The following is a 16364-nucleotide window of genomic DNA, read 5'->3' as shown; positions in this document are numbered from 1 at the left end:
AGCCCAGCTGCATGTCTGACTTCTTTTGAAAAGGATGAGGTTTATAGGCTTTTCTGATGATGAAAGGCTCTTTCTTGTCAGAGCCATTGGCATTTACAGTAAATGCATATGTCAAGCAAACTTTGCTTCTCTTGACACTGGAATGCTTTTTGTCAGCAAGGCCATGATCAGAAGGCATACTGTGTTTTGTTTCAGTCAGATATTTTTGCAAAGCCAGTGCACTTACCTATAGAACAAGCCTGTTTCATCCATGTTATAAATATTGCAGAGCTTGTATTTAGCTAGGATTGTCTTAATGTGCTCTTATTCTACATCTATCTCAGTGAGATCAGCAGATCCAGTTTCACCATGTCACTTGAATTCCTTTAAATTGGTCTGCTTCTTGAATTTTAACAGCCATCCAGAGCTCAAGCCTAGTCTCTCATCCTCTGGTACCCCCTTCAGATCTGCAAATGTTGTCTACTTTTCACACAAGACTTCATCATTCAGCAAGATACTATCTGCCATTGCTTTTGTGACCTATAAATCCATCATCTCAGTTATCTCTGGGTGCTGAGTTTAATGCATGCACTTCACTTGATGGCCATTTACCCCACTCTTTTTGTGCTCCTCCCTCTACTTGTCTTCTGCTTTCACTCATGCACTGATAAGTGGCTGTTTGATTTTAAGATGCAGATATTTGGCATTGAAATGCCTTGCCATCTTGGATTGATTTCTTTCATTGGCAAGATACTAGTCAAGAATCTTAATGCACTGCTGCAGGGTTGCAAGCTTGCCATGCTGCTCACTAGTCACAGTAGATCCTTCTTTCCTTTTTTTGGCTTGTGCTTTCCCACCATTACTGTGATGCTCTACATGCCTTTCCAGTGCTGCATGATAAAGAATCAATGCATGCTGCTCAACAGTTAGAGCATGGCTTACTTTTTCTCTTCAGAGATGGCTTATTAAAATTTTTGATTTGACTCTCAAGTCAGTTGTATGCATGCCTCTGGCTCATATTGAAATTCTTGAATGCAGCTGCAAAATCTGATGCTGACTTGAGCTTCTTGATGATGTCCTCATCAACAAAATTTCCTGCTTCATCTAACCACACTTCTTCTTCTGAGACTGATCTCTTTTCAGTGAGCCTAGCAAGAATACTTGTTCATTTTGCCTCAGTTTCATCTTTGCAGATTTGGATGGCTTTTTTCAATTCATGAATGGTTGGAAATGTCATACTAGGACTTCTAGCACAACAGAAAGGGCAGTAGAGGGAGTTGATAATGGCACATAAGAGTTTTTACATTTCTCTAACAACAGCCCCAACATAGCAACTATTTGGCTCTCTTAAATTGACATCACTAGATGCTACTGTCAGCACAATGACTAAGTATCTATAGGATACCAGAGAGGGGATTCTTGAAAAAAGCTATGGAATATGAAGTATGGGTTTATGGCATCAATTTTCCTGTGAATGAGGTCAGTGGATCCAAAAATCTATGGGGTATGGGGGAGTATGGGTTATGGGAGGTATGGTTCATAAGAGAGTTGGCTGTAATATGAAGTCTATGAAGCTAAAAAGGCCTTTAGACCTACTTGGATCAATTCACTCTCATGCTTCATATTTCTTGTGAAAGTCTGAGCATCCATATTTAAGTAGATCTTTTTTAAGTGTGACCCATCTCTTCCTGCTTTAAGACACTGTGCTTTTTCCATCACAATGATCACATCATTGTTTCTCTGGGAGCCCACAAGTGAAATGGTATGTAGACAGAAAATTAACTCAAACATAACAATATCATAGTGGACTTCCACATGGTACAGAAACAATCAGCTGCTTCAAACCATATCACAAGAGTAAGGCTCATGAGTTCCAGTGTCTTATAATTTTAGCCAATGTTCTACCTTCTGTGATAAGCTGGAGAGAGTGAATCTTGAATTCCCTCAAAGAAGGTACTATTTTCAAAATGATACCTGCTCTTTTGAATGTCAGTGTTAATTCTGTAGAGCAGGAAGATGAAGATGGGATATGAGTGCCATGATTGTTTCCAGAATTAAAATGGAAAGCCATTCAACAATGCTGAGGTTTCTTAAACATGTATGTCCAATCATAGAAATTTGAGGTCAATGCCTTATGAAGGGCTCTAGCATGCAGATTCCACCAATTTTGCTCCATCCCAATGCAAGAGTAAAGCAACATGCACTGGCATCATGACTGCATGTAATTTTCAGATTTCTTCCACTGGTAAAGTGAATGAGTTCAAGAAGCTGATAGGCCTGTGGTAGCCTGCACAAGGCTCAGTGAGCAAAGGCTGGATACATGCCTGAATCCATTGATAATATGGGACACTACAGGGTATGTATCAAAAAATTGAGAATGTCATTGGATAACACCTTCAAGATAGGTAGGGAATGGGACATATTACTGAAGGGTAGGAAGGCATGTATTGGTGCTGCGATACAGAGCTCAGTCCATCAGGTCGATGTGGACAGAATCATGGCAAGAACTGGATAGTCACAGATGTCAGAGTTCACTATAATACCAATGGTGAGTGGATGCTCCCTTGTTCTTGCCAGTAGAATACCCAAACAGATGACGGATTTCATATGGTTCACATATTTGTTCATCTCCAGCTCGATGTAAGACCATAATTTAGCTCTCTCCAATGCACTCCTTTTCCAAATCGTGCAGACCTGGGATAAAATCCATGGCATTGCCTTGGGACTAAGCGAGTCGAAAGCGCCTGTAGGTGTGTCGATCTGATTGTGGTGGTGGATGCACATGGAAAAAATTTCCATGAACACATCTGCTGGTAGGATTCAAACAGGATTAAGGATTTCCGTGTCTGAAACACGTTTTTTTACGAGAACTACTCCTAGAGGAGTGCCTGGAGGGTATTTCTTGTAACGGAAATGGCTATTGTAGAATGGAGAGATGGATGTTACTCCTACAAACAATAGCCTCAAGTATGGCAACTTCTGGATCGAGAGGGGCGTCATTGCAGGGGAGGAGCTCAATAATTCGAGACGGAGGGAGACCAGGGGGAAGGGGCACCTCTGTCAAATAGAAACTTAGAGGAATACACTTACAGAAGGGTTGTAATCGCTTGAAAACCATCCCTCTCAGAAGGCCCCATCTAACAACAAGGCAATTGGCAATAGATCATCATGTTACTTTAGGCAGTAGTTCAATGACAAATGCACCATATTGCGACTTATGAAAGGTGGGACTTACACGTAGTTATGGTATAAATAAGTAGAGAATCTGAAAATCAAGTATCAGCTTGTGATCCAATGAAACATATTCCTGTTGAAATTCATAGGGGGACATTCACACTGTCAAATATCTGAGCTTCGTCTAGTATCGGTAATGACTTTTGTTTCAGCAACCTACATGATATATTGATCCACATCCAAACAAAGGTATAAAATAAAACGCTGTAAATCTACGGCACCAACTTCACCACACTGGTCTTTCCAAGCACACGAAACACTCAAAGGCGTCGTACAGGATGGAGTGACTTCAATGCATCCTGGCATGTATTCTTCTCGACATCTTCTCCCCTCTCACTAAGATCAGGCGGTGTCTCTTGCATATCAACAACTGTCATATCCACAATTCTGAGCACGCCGTCAGTGGCTTCTGACTCTCCTATCTCCCCTTTGTCATTAAATGGGTTTGGGTTGAAGAATCCTTGCCCTTCTACGAGCGAGGTCAATGGTCCTGTACCGTATTCTGAGAATTAAGCATGAACTTCGTCATAAATACAGAGCGGATTTGAGGCCACACGTACCGAGAACATACCCCGTTGAATTCCTGATGGTGTTAGTAGTTCCGTGGTCAGATGCGCGCTTGAGGGTCAGCCAGGCTATATTTGTAAACTGGAGTGCCTCCTCAGAGTCTGCTGATGCATTGAAACCAGGTCTGAGCAATCCCCCCAAAAGAGATGCCTCGACAACGAAACCTACTTCACCTCCTTTGTTAAGGATATGGTATCTGCCGTAGTTCATAGTATCTTCTGGGGTTCGATGGGTCCAGTCATTGGGATGCAGATAGGATCCGAGTGCATGTGCCAGTTCATGGTAGATCGTAGCCACTAGCATGATAACAGGAGCCATGTTCACATCCGGCAGTGAACGAGATTCACCTAGCGCCTTCTCCGCCTTGGCCATCGCTTCTTCTGTAGCATACACCAAGTGACAATTCAGGAAGATTGTGTTTCCATATCATTCGATGCGGAAGACCTCACCGGCAGTCCCAATATCAAAAGAGTTTGGGTCAGCGCCAAGATAAATATTGGGGAAATGGTCTATGAAATATTTTTTGAGGCCGAGTCGCTCTCCCTTTGGAATATCTTTGGGATCTAAAGGCGGGATAATAATCTTGTTTCGCAGAACGGAAATGTAATGTTGCCTCATATAGTCTTCGTGTTTATTCGATATGGGCTCTCCTCCTGTTGGCTGGTCACACTGAAGGCCTTTCTTTATCAGCGCGAAGACTTTGTCGAAGTGTGGAAGTGCCACATTTGTATATTTCGCTGTTTCTAGCCTGATTTTTTCAGGAGTAACTGGGCGGTCTAGAGAATGGTAAGTAAAAATTGAACATGATTTAGCATGGATTCATACCAGTATTCCATTGGTTGAAACTCTGGTAGCGAGAACCTAATCATAGTGCAATGAGTATTTCTTACTCCATGATAGCTGAGTGGATGCTAACTCACGTGGAGTTTCAGAGTACAGTCGAACCATTAGAATTTCTTGTAGAGTGTATATAAGATGCAGTGAAAGAAGAGGTGTGAAGCAATGAGCCTAAGTGAATGTCATAATGCATATTTATACCATCTCTTCCGTTGCTGTTGCTTACATGCAGAACGATACTCAGCTGGATACATGAGAGAAAATACACGAAGGCATGCATCCAGATGAATGCCCCCAGTTTCCAGAACCAGTTAATCTATCAAGAATCCGTACATATCACTTACAGGTAACATATGGTCTTTGATCGTGAGAGCCTAACTAAACCTCTAAAATTTCCTGCTATTGTAGTAATTCGAATCCTATCAAGTCTCGGTTGGTGGCTAACCATCGATAAGTGATGATTAGTCTATTTATTGTTATCACTTCTAACAAAAATGACTACAGAGAACAATTGAAAATAACGGTTACAGAGCCACCACACACTTTTGGATAGCATTCTCATGGCGATAGCGCTTATCAGTTGGCAAGCAGGAGAACATTACTTGAAAGAATGATAATGACAGCCGTTCGTTGATATTTTTCTCTGTCTTATCGAAGCATCTAGTATAAATTTCTCATGCTTCGAAGGATGTTGCAGCGAATCAAACGAATAGAAGCCGTTCGCCTGAACTAATTTTCTAGGTAATCATATGCCTATTTACAACTGTTTGCGTTCCATCACAGGCTATAGAAAGGCTGAAGTTGCTTGATGCTGGAGCAACCTGATCTTTGATGTCTATCGAACCTGACTTCCTCTATATTGCTTTTATCGTTGCGGCGCGACAAGATTATCGCTTCCCAATGTTGGGATCTACTCCTTCCGATCATGTCACCGCAGGACAGAACCGCGCTCGAAGAAAAAAGCTCTGAGCTTTTATCATTCCTCACTGGCTCAATCCCACCAGTTATATCTGTACTCAAATATGATGAACAAGCAGCTGGTAATCCACTTGTCTAGATTCGCATTGATGCACATGTCACTTCCGCTTTAGAACGTGGCTCCCCAGGGCTTCCGTTCTTTGCTCTGGCATTACTCATTCATGGGTTAGCCCATGCAACGAATAAAAGATATCATGGGGGCAATCCGGTATCGACTCGTTGTGATGTGAAGGAATTTTACGATCTTGGATATCAACTCGAGACAGAGTTTTTTGGTGGGATAATTGGCATAGTCTTCAAGAATGGTACTGTCAAAGACCAGCAGCTCCCAGAGATTTCGTATTTCACCCTCCTTTCTCCTGAGAAGAAGATATACAAGATTGATATGTTTTGTGCTGAGTTAACACCTTACCGATTAACACAAATTTATGCAGATATGGATGATGCAGCGACTTGGGACAGTAGAGCGGATGGAAAACTTGCCCCTTTTGATTTTGACAGGCTCGAGGACCTGAGCATGACCGTTCTAGATTTCTTTGCTCAAACGTGTACCGCTGTGAACACTTCATATGCGCCTGTCAATATTCGTCCCCATCGGCGTCGTCCGCGCCTTGTTAAAATCGGAAACCTGTATATATTTCCTACCCAAGGCTGCATGTGTCGCTAGATCGATGGCTATATCGACCTCAGTGAACACATGGCCGTTCCAGAGGCAAAATAATGGGCGAAATTGGTGATTGTTTGAGCCTTGGTTGAAACTAAATTATGATGAATCGCTGTTATATGTATGACATTTTGAATGAGGGAATTGCGAGGTTCAGACATTGCAGATTGCCATTCGAAGAACTAAACGACACATTCAAGTTTGTCCAAATCTGAGTACGATGGATTTCTAGGTAGAAATCGAAAGCGCCACTACAAGAAAGGTGGCTTGAGACTGGCCTCATTGAGAATAGCCAAAGAACATCTTGAGAAGAAAAATTCGAAAGTTCTAGCTAGTCTCAATGCTGTCTGCTTTTCTCTTTCTCTCTGTGGCATTGTCCCTGTATAGGAATCCCCAGCCCGTCACAGGATTTCTCCCGGATTCTTTCAAGGGACGAGCCCCAGCTGCATATTTGCAAAAGATGGCACTCGGGAGAATAGATCCTGATAACTCTTCGCTTTTTGACCATTCTTTCCTTCATTATTCATCTGTGTGATCTGTGAAAGTGTAGTCTCTACCCTGCTGGTACAGAAGCTTAGACGAGACCTACCTTTATCAATTATTGTCGCATACTGCACCTATTTTTGACTCCTGCCAGCCTCTTCTGTGCTCTTCGTCCTTATGTTCGCGAACCCTTGAAGAGATTACTCTATTGACGCCGCTCCTCTCTTGTCTGCTTTCCTCAACAATATCAGCCAAATACGGACACCAGGTAATGGTCGAGGTCGAGGCATCTCCCGCCTTAGCCTTCCTGGTGTCTGGCATTCGACGACGACCACCACGTCAATCATTCAGTTCCGCTTTTCAATATTTCATTATAGCCGTTCCTGGCTGCGGCCGCCTCTTTCCTGAATCGAACCCTTCTGGACGACACCGAGTTTATTGCGAATCTTACTCACTGCGCCCGTTCGAAGGGATGATTGAGATGGTAATTTTATTTCAAACGTTCGAACTAGCACTTGCCAAGGATACCGTGCGTTCTCGGTTGGTGTACAAACGCTAGTTACGATCAGTCATCCAATGCGTTGCCACATAATAGTTTCTCGTTAACCAAGTGACACCGTTTGTTGTAGGTGGAAGCATTGTTAGTTTGAGACATAGCCACTAAGTCAATAATGACAGCTCTCTTGTTTTCTCCTCAGAGATGGCATATGAGTCACAGTGCGGTCGCCGAGAGAGGTGTCAGGGAAGAGTGGAAAGCTCTTATGCATTATATCCACAGATGCACGCGAGCTCCAATTGAAGATGCAGATGTGAATCGTTGATTTCGATTCTTGGGCGGATCGTGCTGATAAGATGGCTCCTCGGAAAACGAGGTCCCGCTATTTGAGAGGCAGCGAGGGTATTATATTGATCGAAGGTACTAATGGCAGGTAGACTTACATCCATACCCATACTTCCATTTAAAGCGGAGTCATGAATAGGCTCCGGATGAGGGGGAGTAGGGGGGGAAAGGATAAAGTGTGCTGAATGATGGTGGATCATTACTGACTACAAGATATTGAGTGCCAGCTAATGACGTAGCCCGGAACTTGTGCGTCCACGCACCCAGGTCGGAAAAAATTAGCTTACAGATACCGACTCGGATGATGATCAGCCCGGAGAGTCGGACTTGGTGTTGTTACGACGGGTCAGAATCAGATAGGTAGCGCGTTTAGATCAAGAGCGTCATGTGCAAGACGTTAGCTCATAAGGTATACTGCGAAAATTATGTAAACCGGGATGACATACTTTTCTTCTTCTCAAAGGAGTGCATGAGAGGGAAAAAAAAATTCTGTCACCCCCTTCAGCGTAGTTTGAGCGTGAGATACGACCGTTCCAGTTCAAGTGGCGCGAAATGACGTCATCAGAAAATTTGCTCTCACTCTCGTCCAGCTTATTTCTGGATAATCTTACTGGCAGCGCCACCTTCCTCCTTCTACGCGATCAGGCTCCCCAGCCTCGACCCTGCATTCATAGACCACCTTAATAATTGTCGCCTTTCCTTCCGAGTGCTGCCCTTTTCCGATGCTTCTTTCGTCCTTATGCTCATGAACTTTAACCTTGCAGCCACAATCTGAATAACGCCACTGCTTTCCTTCCTCACCTCTTGACCCCAAGCCTGGTAGCGAACGGCTCGGGTGGGTCACAGAGAGAATCTTCCCCGATTGACGGGCGCCACTCTCTCCAATTAGCCACTGTCAGTAGGACTCCACCTTGCGTTTTAATTGACTCATCTTCATGGTCAAATTTCAATTTCACTGATTGGCTTCCTCCCACTTTTTGATGGAGATGATTTGCGGTGCAACACCGGGTACTCGGAACCGAATGGTTGTCAGGCCCCACGCATATGTCATTGTCAATCACCTGATGTTGTATCGTGTCCCTGCGGGGAACAGGATACACCATATAGACTTCTCTTCGTTCAAAAGACCGCAGTCCACTGTTCCCATGGTGAGAAGGATAAGAACCGTATATCGGTGTTGATACTATCCCGGACAAGCACTGTCGTTACATAGAGAAGTAAATGAGTAAGTATCGAACTAGCCAGGGGCGCATAGCAGCCGGACTCCGAGTCGGACAGTGATGACAGACAAAACAAGCTAGTTCTTTAACCAAGCACCCGGTTTGATGTGTGACTTAATGACATTGATTGACGAAGAACGTGTGATCCCTCCAAATAAAACGCGAAAGAAGAAGAAAGACAACAGAACAATGCATAGGACCTCGGTCAATGATCCCTCGAATGCGGACCGACGGCATGATTGGACTCGACCCCGGTGGTACGCACATCACTTAACCTGTGTGTATCAAAGGCTCCCTCATCGTACCCACGAGATCGATTCTCCTCTCATGCAAGTCGAGGCCTGTGTGGCAACTGCTCCTCATCATCATCAGAGGACATACTCGACGAAGACGTATTCTCGAGTTTGTTTATGCGGCGTTTCTGGTAGGGATGGTATGAACGCACCGAAGACGCTAAGGAGGGCGACGATGAGGAGGAAGTTGGGATGAGAGATGCTGTTCCAGGGTTAGCATGGTTTCGGTAGTGGTGGCGCATGTTGGAGTTGATGTTGAATTCCCTACCGCATCCGGGGAATGGACAACGAAATGCTACGAAAAATATATTGGAAACCAACTGAACGTGTAGAATGCAACTCACGGGTAGCACCCGTATGCGTGTGAACGTGTATCCTGAGGCTACTCGGCCTATTGAACGACTTGTTACAAGTCGTACAAATATACTTCCTTTCCTCCCTGGTCAGGACGTCATCGTCCTCTTCGCTTGACGTGGGAGTTGACGTGCGACGTCGTGATGAAGACGACTGTAGTTGGTCTTTGGAGGGGGTGGAGGGAGGATCGGACCGGAGCACCTTGAGAGGGGCTATGTTCGTCGGCGGCGTGTGGCGAGCATGGGAAGTGATCAATGTCGGTGGGGGGCTATCCAGCAGGTGCTCTGTAAGCCAGCGACTGGTTAGCTCATCATTAAAGATGACCAAGACGGAGAGATGTTTACCTGGAAACATTTCGTTTATACTGGGCAAGGAGATCATAGTAGGTGGCGGTGGGTGGAAAGACGGAACGCCAATCAGCCACAGTAGTGTCTCTTTTCTAGTCTTCGGCAACTATCCGCAGGGTCGATCTAGATGTATTTTAAACATCTCCTTTCGTAGCCTCATTATACGTTCGACGTGAACGCTCGCGGGTACGCCGGATCTCTAGGCCAAGGGCCTATGGCGTCGGGTGAGAGCCGCAGTCTGAGTCAATGTAACGCAGGCGACTTTTCAGTAGACATCTAATAGAAAGTAAGCAAGACACAGGTAATGGAGAAAATATGCCAAAGGTGTAACGTACCAGTTATTAATCAACTTTGATGTCTTGCCTTGCTTCGTCACCCGCGGGGACCGAACACATCATGGAAACTGCAACCTGCAAGTTTTCCCAGTAAACCCGGATATATCTGTTCTCAGCCTGTTATACCCGCTAAACAACGCAGGAAAATATACGTAACGAACCGACCTGAAAAGAGTTACACAGACGTGAAAGAACTTCGAAGCTGATATGAATTTCCTAACTTCCAATCAGCAGCGAGACAAAATATTCAATTTGTGAACTGCCATTGATACCGAATCCTATGAAAGCTGGTATTATTCCAGGGCCCGTTTTTTTACATTCCAAAGGAGCAAGGTTCAAGATGTACGAGGAAAGTTAAGCAAAGATTTTCACGGGCTGAATGATATAACATGGAATAAGACCCAAAACGGCGTGATGTATGTCGACATTTACCATGCTTTGGTGCTGTTTGGTGCTTTCATCGAAGTTCGAAGTTCGACTATTCTCGTTCAAAAGCAAGTTCTGTCGCGTAAGTCAACGTCTAACGGAGACTTTCATTCACCTCTCTTCATGATGCTCGTCGAATAGCCTTCTTCCGCTATCTCGGTCCTTTGTTCAAGCAGACTTGCGCGTATGTGAACACTACGTATGCACCTATGAACATCGGGCCTCATCGATGTCGTGATGCACCCTACAGGATCGGAACACGATAATTTTGCCTTAGGCTACATGCGTCGATCTAGTCTATGTCCCAGTTCTCTTCTAGCTACGAGTTTGTGAATGTATTGTTTAGCTGTGTGGTGATAGAAGTGGTGGCGTAGTTATCAGTGCTAAGGCCAACGCGAGAGAAGGCCCGTATGATATCAGACTGTGCCCGAAAGACCAGCAGTGTCAGCCTAGATCATGACAGACGATCACAGTCACGGTAAAGAGCAGCTCCTGCAGCTCCTGTATGCAGCTATTTGGCCTTAGCCTCTTCTTCGGCCGCCTCTTTCCGAGCACCTGCTAAACCGCTTTCTGTGCGAGCGTCATTTTGTAACATATAACTGTTTTCGATGCGCAAGAAAATCTCTGCCCTGAGATAAAAAAGAGGACATCAAGAACGCGAGTCACGTTGCCCTTCCACTCCCGTCATTTTCGCTGATTCGTTCCTTTCCTTTTCACGACTCTTAGGTTTGTCAGATATTTTTTTGGTGTGGGTCTATCTTCCATCGTAGTCTTTTCTTAGAAAAAGTAATGTATAGCTTCACCCGATATTCCTGACTTTTCATTCATAGTTCCTGTTGCTAGCTTACTTCCGACGTTCGAAGCATGCAGCCATGCATACGAAGATCGTCAACGGAAATCCTTCATGAAGGTAGAGCACATGTTCCGGGCTTTCTTTCTTTGGGGGCCCCAACTATCCTTAATACGGCGGCTGGTTCGAAATGAACGTCCACCTACACATTCATTTTCATCTGGATCTGCCCCTCTCCGTGGCCTTATGATCTCCGTGTGTTTCTTTATTTGCTCTGTGTCCTACCTACTCATACTTCCACATTCCAGTCCGTTCTACTTTCTACACTGCCACGAGTGTCTACGATCAATTTAGTTCCCTTGTTTCATGTTTCATGTCTAATATCTTTTCTCGTGACTCGGGCGATACACCACCAGGTAACGAACCCGAGTGACCAAGTACGCGTTACCAGGGCGGACCTCGGATAGCTAACCGCCTACTTTAACATTTCGTGCTGGGATCTTTTGATTTTAGTCCTGACATGCTTCCTCATCTAACTGGGACCCAATCAGCTCTCTCTTCAAACGGCGGACTCTTCTCTAATCATCCCCATCCCGCCCTACGCGGACACACATTCGATTTCTATTTCTCGTGAATAGCGGATTTCCCGAGCGGGCATGCCGCCTGTAAAAACTTTCAAGTTACCCATTGGTTTGTCGTTGCCAAATTTTCCCATGTCATTCACTAGTTCTACCCAAAGGTACCGAATATAGGCTTGCTATCTGTCCGTCCGTGAGGTCGTGATGATGAAAAAGGCAGACGAGCCCGTGAGCGGCCTTTCGATCACAACCTCGACGGAATAAGAATTATAATCGCCAAAGAACCTGAAAGATCATTGAGGGCATAGAGTGCCAATGAACAAGGCCAAACGAGAATTGAAAAATCCACACAATTCCCCGGGCCCCGTCAGATTTCAAAGAGCCGGCTGCTACCTTCAGTAGTAAAGAAAGAGAATACCGACTAGTCTGAATTTGACACGGCAGAATGAAATCACATCATGCTGGGTTTTGTGTACATTTGGTATTCTACGTCGCCGTCGGTGGTGATAGTTTTCCAGCTTGCTTTTGGTCATGATTAATGGATGTCATATTGAAAAGATTTTTTTCCCCCGGTGGAAGCTCGACATGAATCAGGACTTTCTTCTTCCTTCTCTCGTACTCGGAGGTTGAAAAAAGCGTACCATCCAAAATTTCGCCGGAAGGGAACAAGAGGGTAATCTAACCCGTCGTGTCATTTAGCCCCAAAGCCCTACCATACAGTTTGTTTGTCCCATCAACTCGAAAGTATACGAAAAGCCCCCTACCACACCCACGTTTGGAAGTAAGAAGAGAACGCCACACCAGCCAAACCTGAATGGGACCTTCAAAAATTAGAGGGTTGCCCTAAAGTCTACGCGTGATCGGATCAGGTTCAGGTTCATTGTTCTCTCGTCGAAAAGTGCGTTGGGGGTCTAACATCCCAAGTTTAAGTACGCGTTCTCGGCCACGCGAAACGGTAGGGCTAACCTATCTCGCCGTTTAACTGACTCTCCGCGTAATCCAATTTGTTTGTCCCCATCGGAATACCTGACCTCAACCACGTTTGGAACTCACGACAAAGTAAGAAGAGAACGAATAGGAACCACTGAACGGACCTCACAAAAAAAACAGACCGGTGCCCTAGCTTTGGGTGGTAAAGGTATGGTTCAGCTCAAGTTAAGTACCCGTATACAAAACTCGAATGAATATACGGAGAAAGTTGTCGAAGAAACGGGGATAAAATGAACGAAGAATCATGCAGAATTTTGTCTTTGTAAACTATAAATGGTTTGTCTCCTCTAAAATGCTCTGGTGTTTAACACACGTTTAAGAAGCGACCGTGGGCACGTGCCAAGGTCGATTGATAAACGAACGAAATGGTAAGTCACGTGTCTCGCCGTTTAGCCGATAGCCCTACCTCCTAGATATCCGCTTTCAGCTGGGACAAGCTGCGCGCCACCAGCATTCGTCCCGACCAACATAGTCATGCACAAGATTCGCCTTTGGATAGCCTGAGTCGAGTTACTAGCCTGATTGGCTTTCAAAGTTTCTATCCTTTGTTGGTGTCCGTCACATTGTGGTAGCAAAGAAGCTGCCAGCCTTCCAAGAAAATGCGGCAGTCGATTAGCTATGTGCAATATTCATGCTCAATGATGGATAATATCTAACCTAAATCGTTATAGTTGTCTCTTTCGTGATGTCGCGATCGGTTATTTCGTAATGTAGCACTGGTCTTTCCGGATTATCCTTCTGGTACCACAAAGAAACTATCAGAAAGAGCATAGTGCGTACACTCATGTATCTTATTATATAACTGACCTTTAGCCGATGTGGCGGTGACATGAATACAAGAGCATGACTTTGGTCACGTCCCCTTCCCTCAGCCTCGATACAAAACGTCATCAGAGATAGACTTCCCTTTCTCCGAATAGGAGTACACATCTCATTCTTCCCACGGAACATCTCTCTTCTGTCATTCGCTGCACTATGTCAACCATTTGTATGCGCTTCAGACTGCTAAACGACCTTTCGGTATTCTCATGCACCAGTCTGTAGAACGTCCCGCATCCATCAGATCTCTCGTGCAACCCAACACTGGCCCCAATCACACCACTGTATACAACTCCACCTGTCGTATGTTTTCTTCGGTGTCGTCCTCGAAGCCCATTATCAGTCAATTAAGAATGCGAAAACAGGCGCCCTATTTAGTCTCCAGGTGCAGACCTGCCTCTTATCGTAACCATATATCCGTTATTATTTTTTTTTGGACCATAACCTCCACCTTTCACGCTGGATGACGTCAAAATCTCTATGAATCTAAATCGTACTCTTTGACTATATTCTCTTTAACCTTAACTGAAAACTCGAAGCTCTCCCGACATCTGCTCAATTTAGGGGCGTGACAGAAATCGAGAGCGATCCTAATTCACTCCCCTGACTCGAAATATAGTTTGGCCCTCTGATTTGCGGATGTGGTCGGGACTGACTGGTTGTCAGGCACGTCACTATTCTCCACATCGGCATATTTATGTTTACCGTTTATCCGGTGCATAATATCTGTATCATTCTTCTTCTCCCCGTCCGCACCGAGGGAACGACATTCCTCCCACACAGGCCGGAACGTGAAACTTGGCGCCTCCTTTGCCTCTTCGTCATCAGAAGAAGACGTCGAACTCTGGGGCGTATCCGTTCTGCGTATCTGGACTTTGTGGTCGGGACGCGATGGGTGGGGGGAGGGCGGGCGCGAGGACGAGGTATTGGGATGGTTTCTATAATGGCGGCGCATGTTGGATTTCACGTTAAATCCCCTGCCGCAGCCGGGAAATGGACGTGTAAAAGCTAAGATGGATTCAAAGACGAAATAAGAGGAAAGGAGGAATTGTTGAGTGGACTCACGTATAGCACCGGTGTGGATGTTAGTGTGTGTTCTGAGACTGCTCGGGCTGTTGAAGCCTTTATCGCACTCTGTACAGACGTGCTTTTTTCCTCCCTTGCAGCGGTCATCTTGACTGCGTATGCTAGCGGACTTTCGACCTCGGACTTGTTGATTGGTGAAAGTGGTGTCTGGGAGGAATGGATATCGTGGGTTTGTCCTTGCGCATGATGTGTGGGGACGGTTAAGAATCGGCCATAGTGTGTGTTCTGTCAGCCATCCATTAGCTAAATTACATACACGATGGACGACTACTACCTGGAAACACCTCATGGATGCTCGGGAGGTTGGTCATCGAGAGTTAGGGGCACTGAAGGAAATACCGACATGATAGTATAAGTTATGGTCTCTGTGCCTAGATTATAAACTGTACGCATTTTCACGGTAGTATCCCTTGGTGGACCCAGAGCTGTTTCTGAGATCGGAAACATCGAGGTCTATGGAGAAACATGATCGATGAGGAGCAAATCAGTATGAGTATGAGATTGTCTCATATTCCAGCCAGGGGTGGATGCACAGACTGGATACCAGTCTGATGTGCTGGTCAGCTGCTAGGTCCATTGCCAGGAGGTTGAAACCTCTAGAAAGAAACAAGGAATCACATGAGGAAGGACACAGGATATCATATGAGACAGCATGTGGTATGAGGGAGCTGCATGCCAGTGGGGACCCATGATAGTCTCATGATAAAGAGGGGATGGTATGGAATACACCCTCTTGGACCTAGCGAGATGGTCCCACCATCTTTTTGTTTGGATAATATTTACAATTTTCCTTCATATAATTCATTCCAATTCTTTCTGCTGCTCTCAGAGTTTGAATGATGTAGCATAGGCTTTGGCTGTGGGTGAATCATTCACATTCTAGCAGGAGGTAATTCTTTCCTGATTTATGGCTGCCTTCAATTCTTATCTATACCTAGAACATTGTGCCCATCCCTGTGTATGTCTGCCCAAATTGTAATCTTCCAGGTTTCCAAGATGCTACTCACTCCATAAGAGTCTGTTACAATTTTTCACCTTTTAACTTCTCATTCACTGAATTAACCCCTATTTATGCTTAGTCAGGGCACCTAAGACCAGCGCTTGAGATTGTGGGACAGGCTTAGTCAGCACAAGCCTAGTCAGTCATTGTCTCTCGACACAACCACAGTTGCCTGATGATGCACAACAAACCTTTTGTGAACAGTAACAATGCTCAAGGACAATGGACACAGACACTTGACAACATACAATAGGCAGTAGTATAATTAGCCATGACCTGTACAGTATATAAGATAGCTCACTCTCACTGGTATATCCCCAGCTTCAAGCTAAAGCTTATTCCATCTCATTCTACTCTTGAGCTATCTCTGCAAAGGCCTTGAAGCATATTGGTCAATAAAGCACAATAAGTGAACTCTAGTGGAAGTCTCAAATGCAAAGGCACACTAGTTTGTCATGTGTTACTGATCACATGCAGCTTGAGTCTAACAGAGTCCTGGAATTACACCTCCCCAATGGACCATGAAAAGGTGGGATCTTCAAC

General features: G+C 44.9%; 5 protein-coding genes across 5 annotated transcripts; 2 read left to right on the top strand and 3 right to left on the bottom strand.

Moving 5' to 3' along the window:
- Nucleotides 1–3473: 3473 nt before the first annotated feature.
- BT62DRAFT_923601 (uncharacterized protein) lies at nt 3474–4970 on the bottom strand (the record flags this gene model as incomplete). The annotated part of the gene is made up of 7 exons (XM_043184532.1): nt 3474–3715; nt 3774–4160; nt 4230–4556; nt 4606–4641; nt 4701–4788; nt 4844–4933; nt 4962–4970. The coding sequence occupies 7 exons, from the start codon at nt 4968–4970 to the stop codon at nt 3474–3476; spliced, it is 1179 nt and encodes a 392-aa protein (XP_043034519.1).
- A 572-nt stretch (nt 4971–5542) lies between these two features.
- BT62DRAFT_1012054 (uncharacterized protein) lies at nt 5543–6262 on the top strand (the record flags this gene model as incomplete). The annotated part of the gene is made up of 2 exons (XM_043177870.1): nt 5543–5657; nt 5709–6262. 2 exons carry the CDS (start codon nt 5543–5545, stop codon nt 6260–6262), a joined length of 669 nt encoding a protein of 222 aa, XP_043034518.1.
- Nucleotides 6263–8998: 2736 nt separating this feature from the next.
- Nucleotides 8999–10222, bottom strand: BT62DRAFT_956311 (uncharacterized protein). The gene is made up of 4 exons (XM_043188370.1): nt 10133–10222; nt 9795–10073; nt 9441–9734; nt 8999–9391 (listed from the first exon to the last, which is right to left on the bottom strand). The coding sequence occupies exons 2-4, from the start codon at nt 9829–9831 to the stop codon at nt 9129–9131; spliced, it is 594 nt and encodes a 197-aa protein (XP_043034517.1). The 5' UTR covers nt 9832–10073; nt 10133–10222; the 3' UTR covers nt 8999–9128.
- A 324-nt stretch (nt 10223–10546) lies between these two features.
- BT62DRAFT_1080392 (uncharacterized protein) lies at nt 10547–13150 on the top strand (the record flags this gene model as incomplete). The annotated part of the gene is made up of 8 exons (XM_043179580.1): nt 10547–10640; nt 10700–10757; nt 11402–11603; nt 11657–11785; nt 12626–12707; nt 12796–12824; nt 12857–12985; nt 13037–13150. The coding sequence occupies 8 exons, from the start codon at nt 10547–10549 to the stop codon at nt 13148–13150; spliced, it is 837 nt and encodes a 278-aa protein (XP_043034516.1).
- A 1516-nt stretch (nt 13151–14666) lies between these two features.
- On the bottom strand, nt 14667–14888 carry BT62DRAFT_829758 (uncharacterized protein; the record flags this gene model as incomplete). The annotated part of the gene is made up of 2 exons (XM_043182397.1): nt 14667–14743; nt 14801–14888. Coding segments are annotated over 2 exons (165 nt in total), but the record flags the coding sequence as incomplete, so codon positions are not given.
- Between the last annotated feature and the right edge of the window lie 1476 nt (nt 14889–16364).

Source organism: Guyanagaster necrorhizus (genome assembly GCF_019112545.1).
Source record: "Guyanagaster necrorhizus MCA 3950 unplaced genomic scaffold BT62scaffold_42, whole genome shotgun sequence".
In the NCBI taxonomy this organism is placed as follows: domain Eukaryota; kingdom Fungi; phylum Basidiomycota; class Agaricomycetes; order Agaricales; family Physalacriaceae; genus Guyanagaster; species Guyanagaster necrorhizus.
Note: the sequence above shows the minus strand (reverse complement) of the source record. Positions and strands in the feature narration are given on the sequence as shown.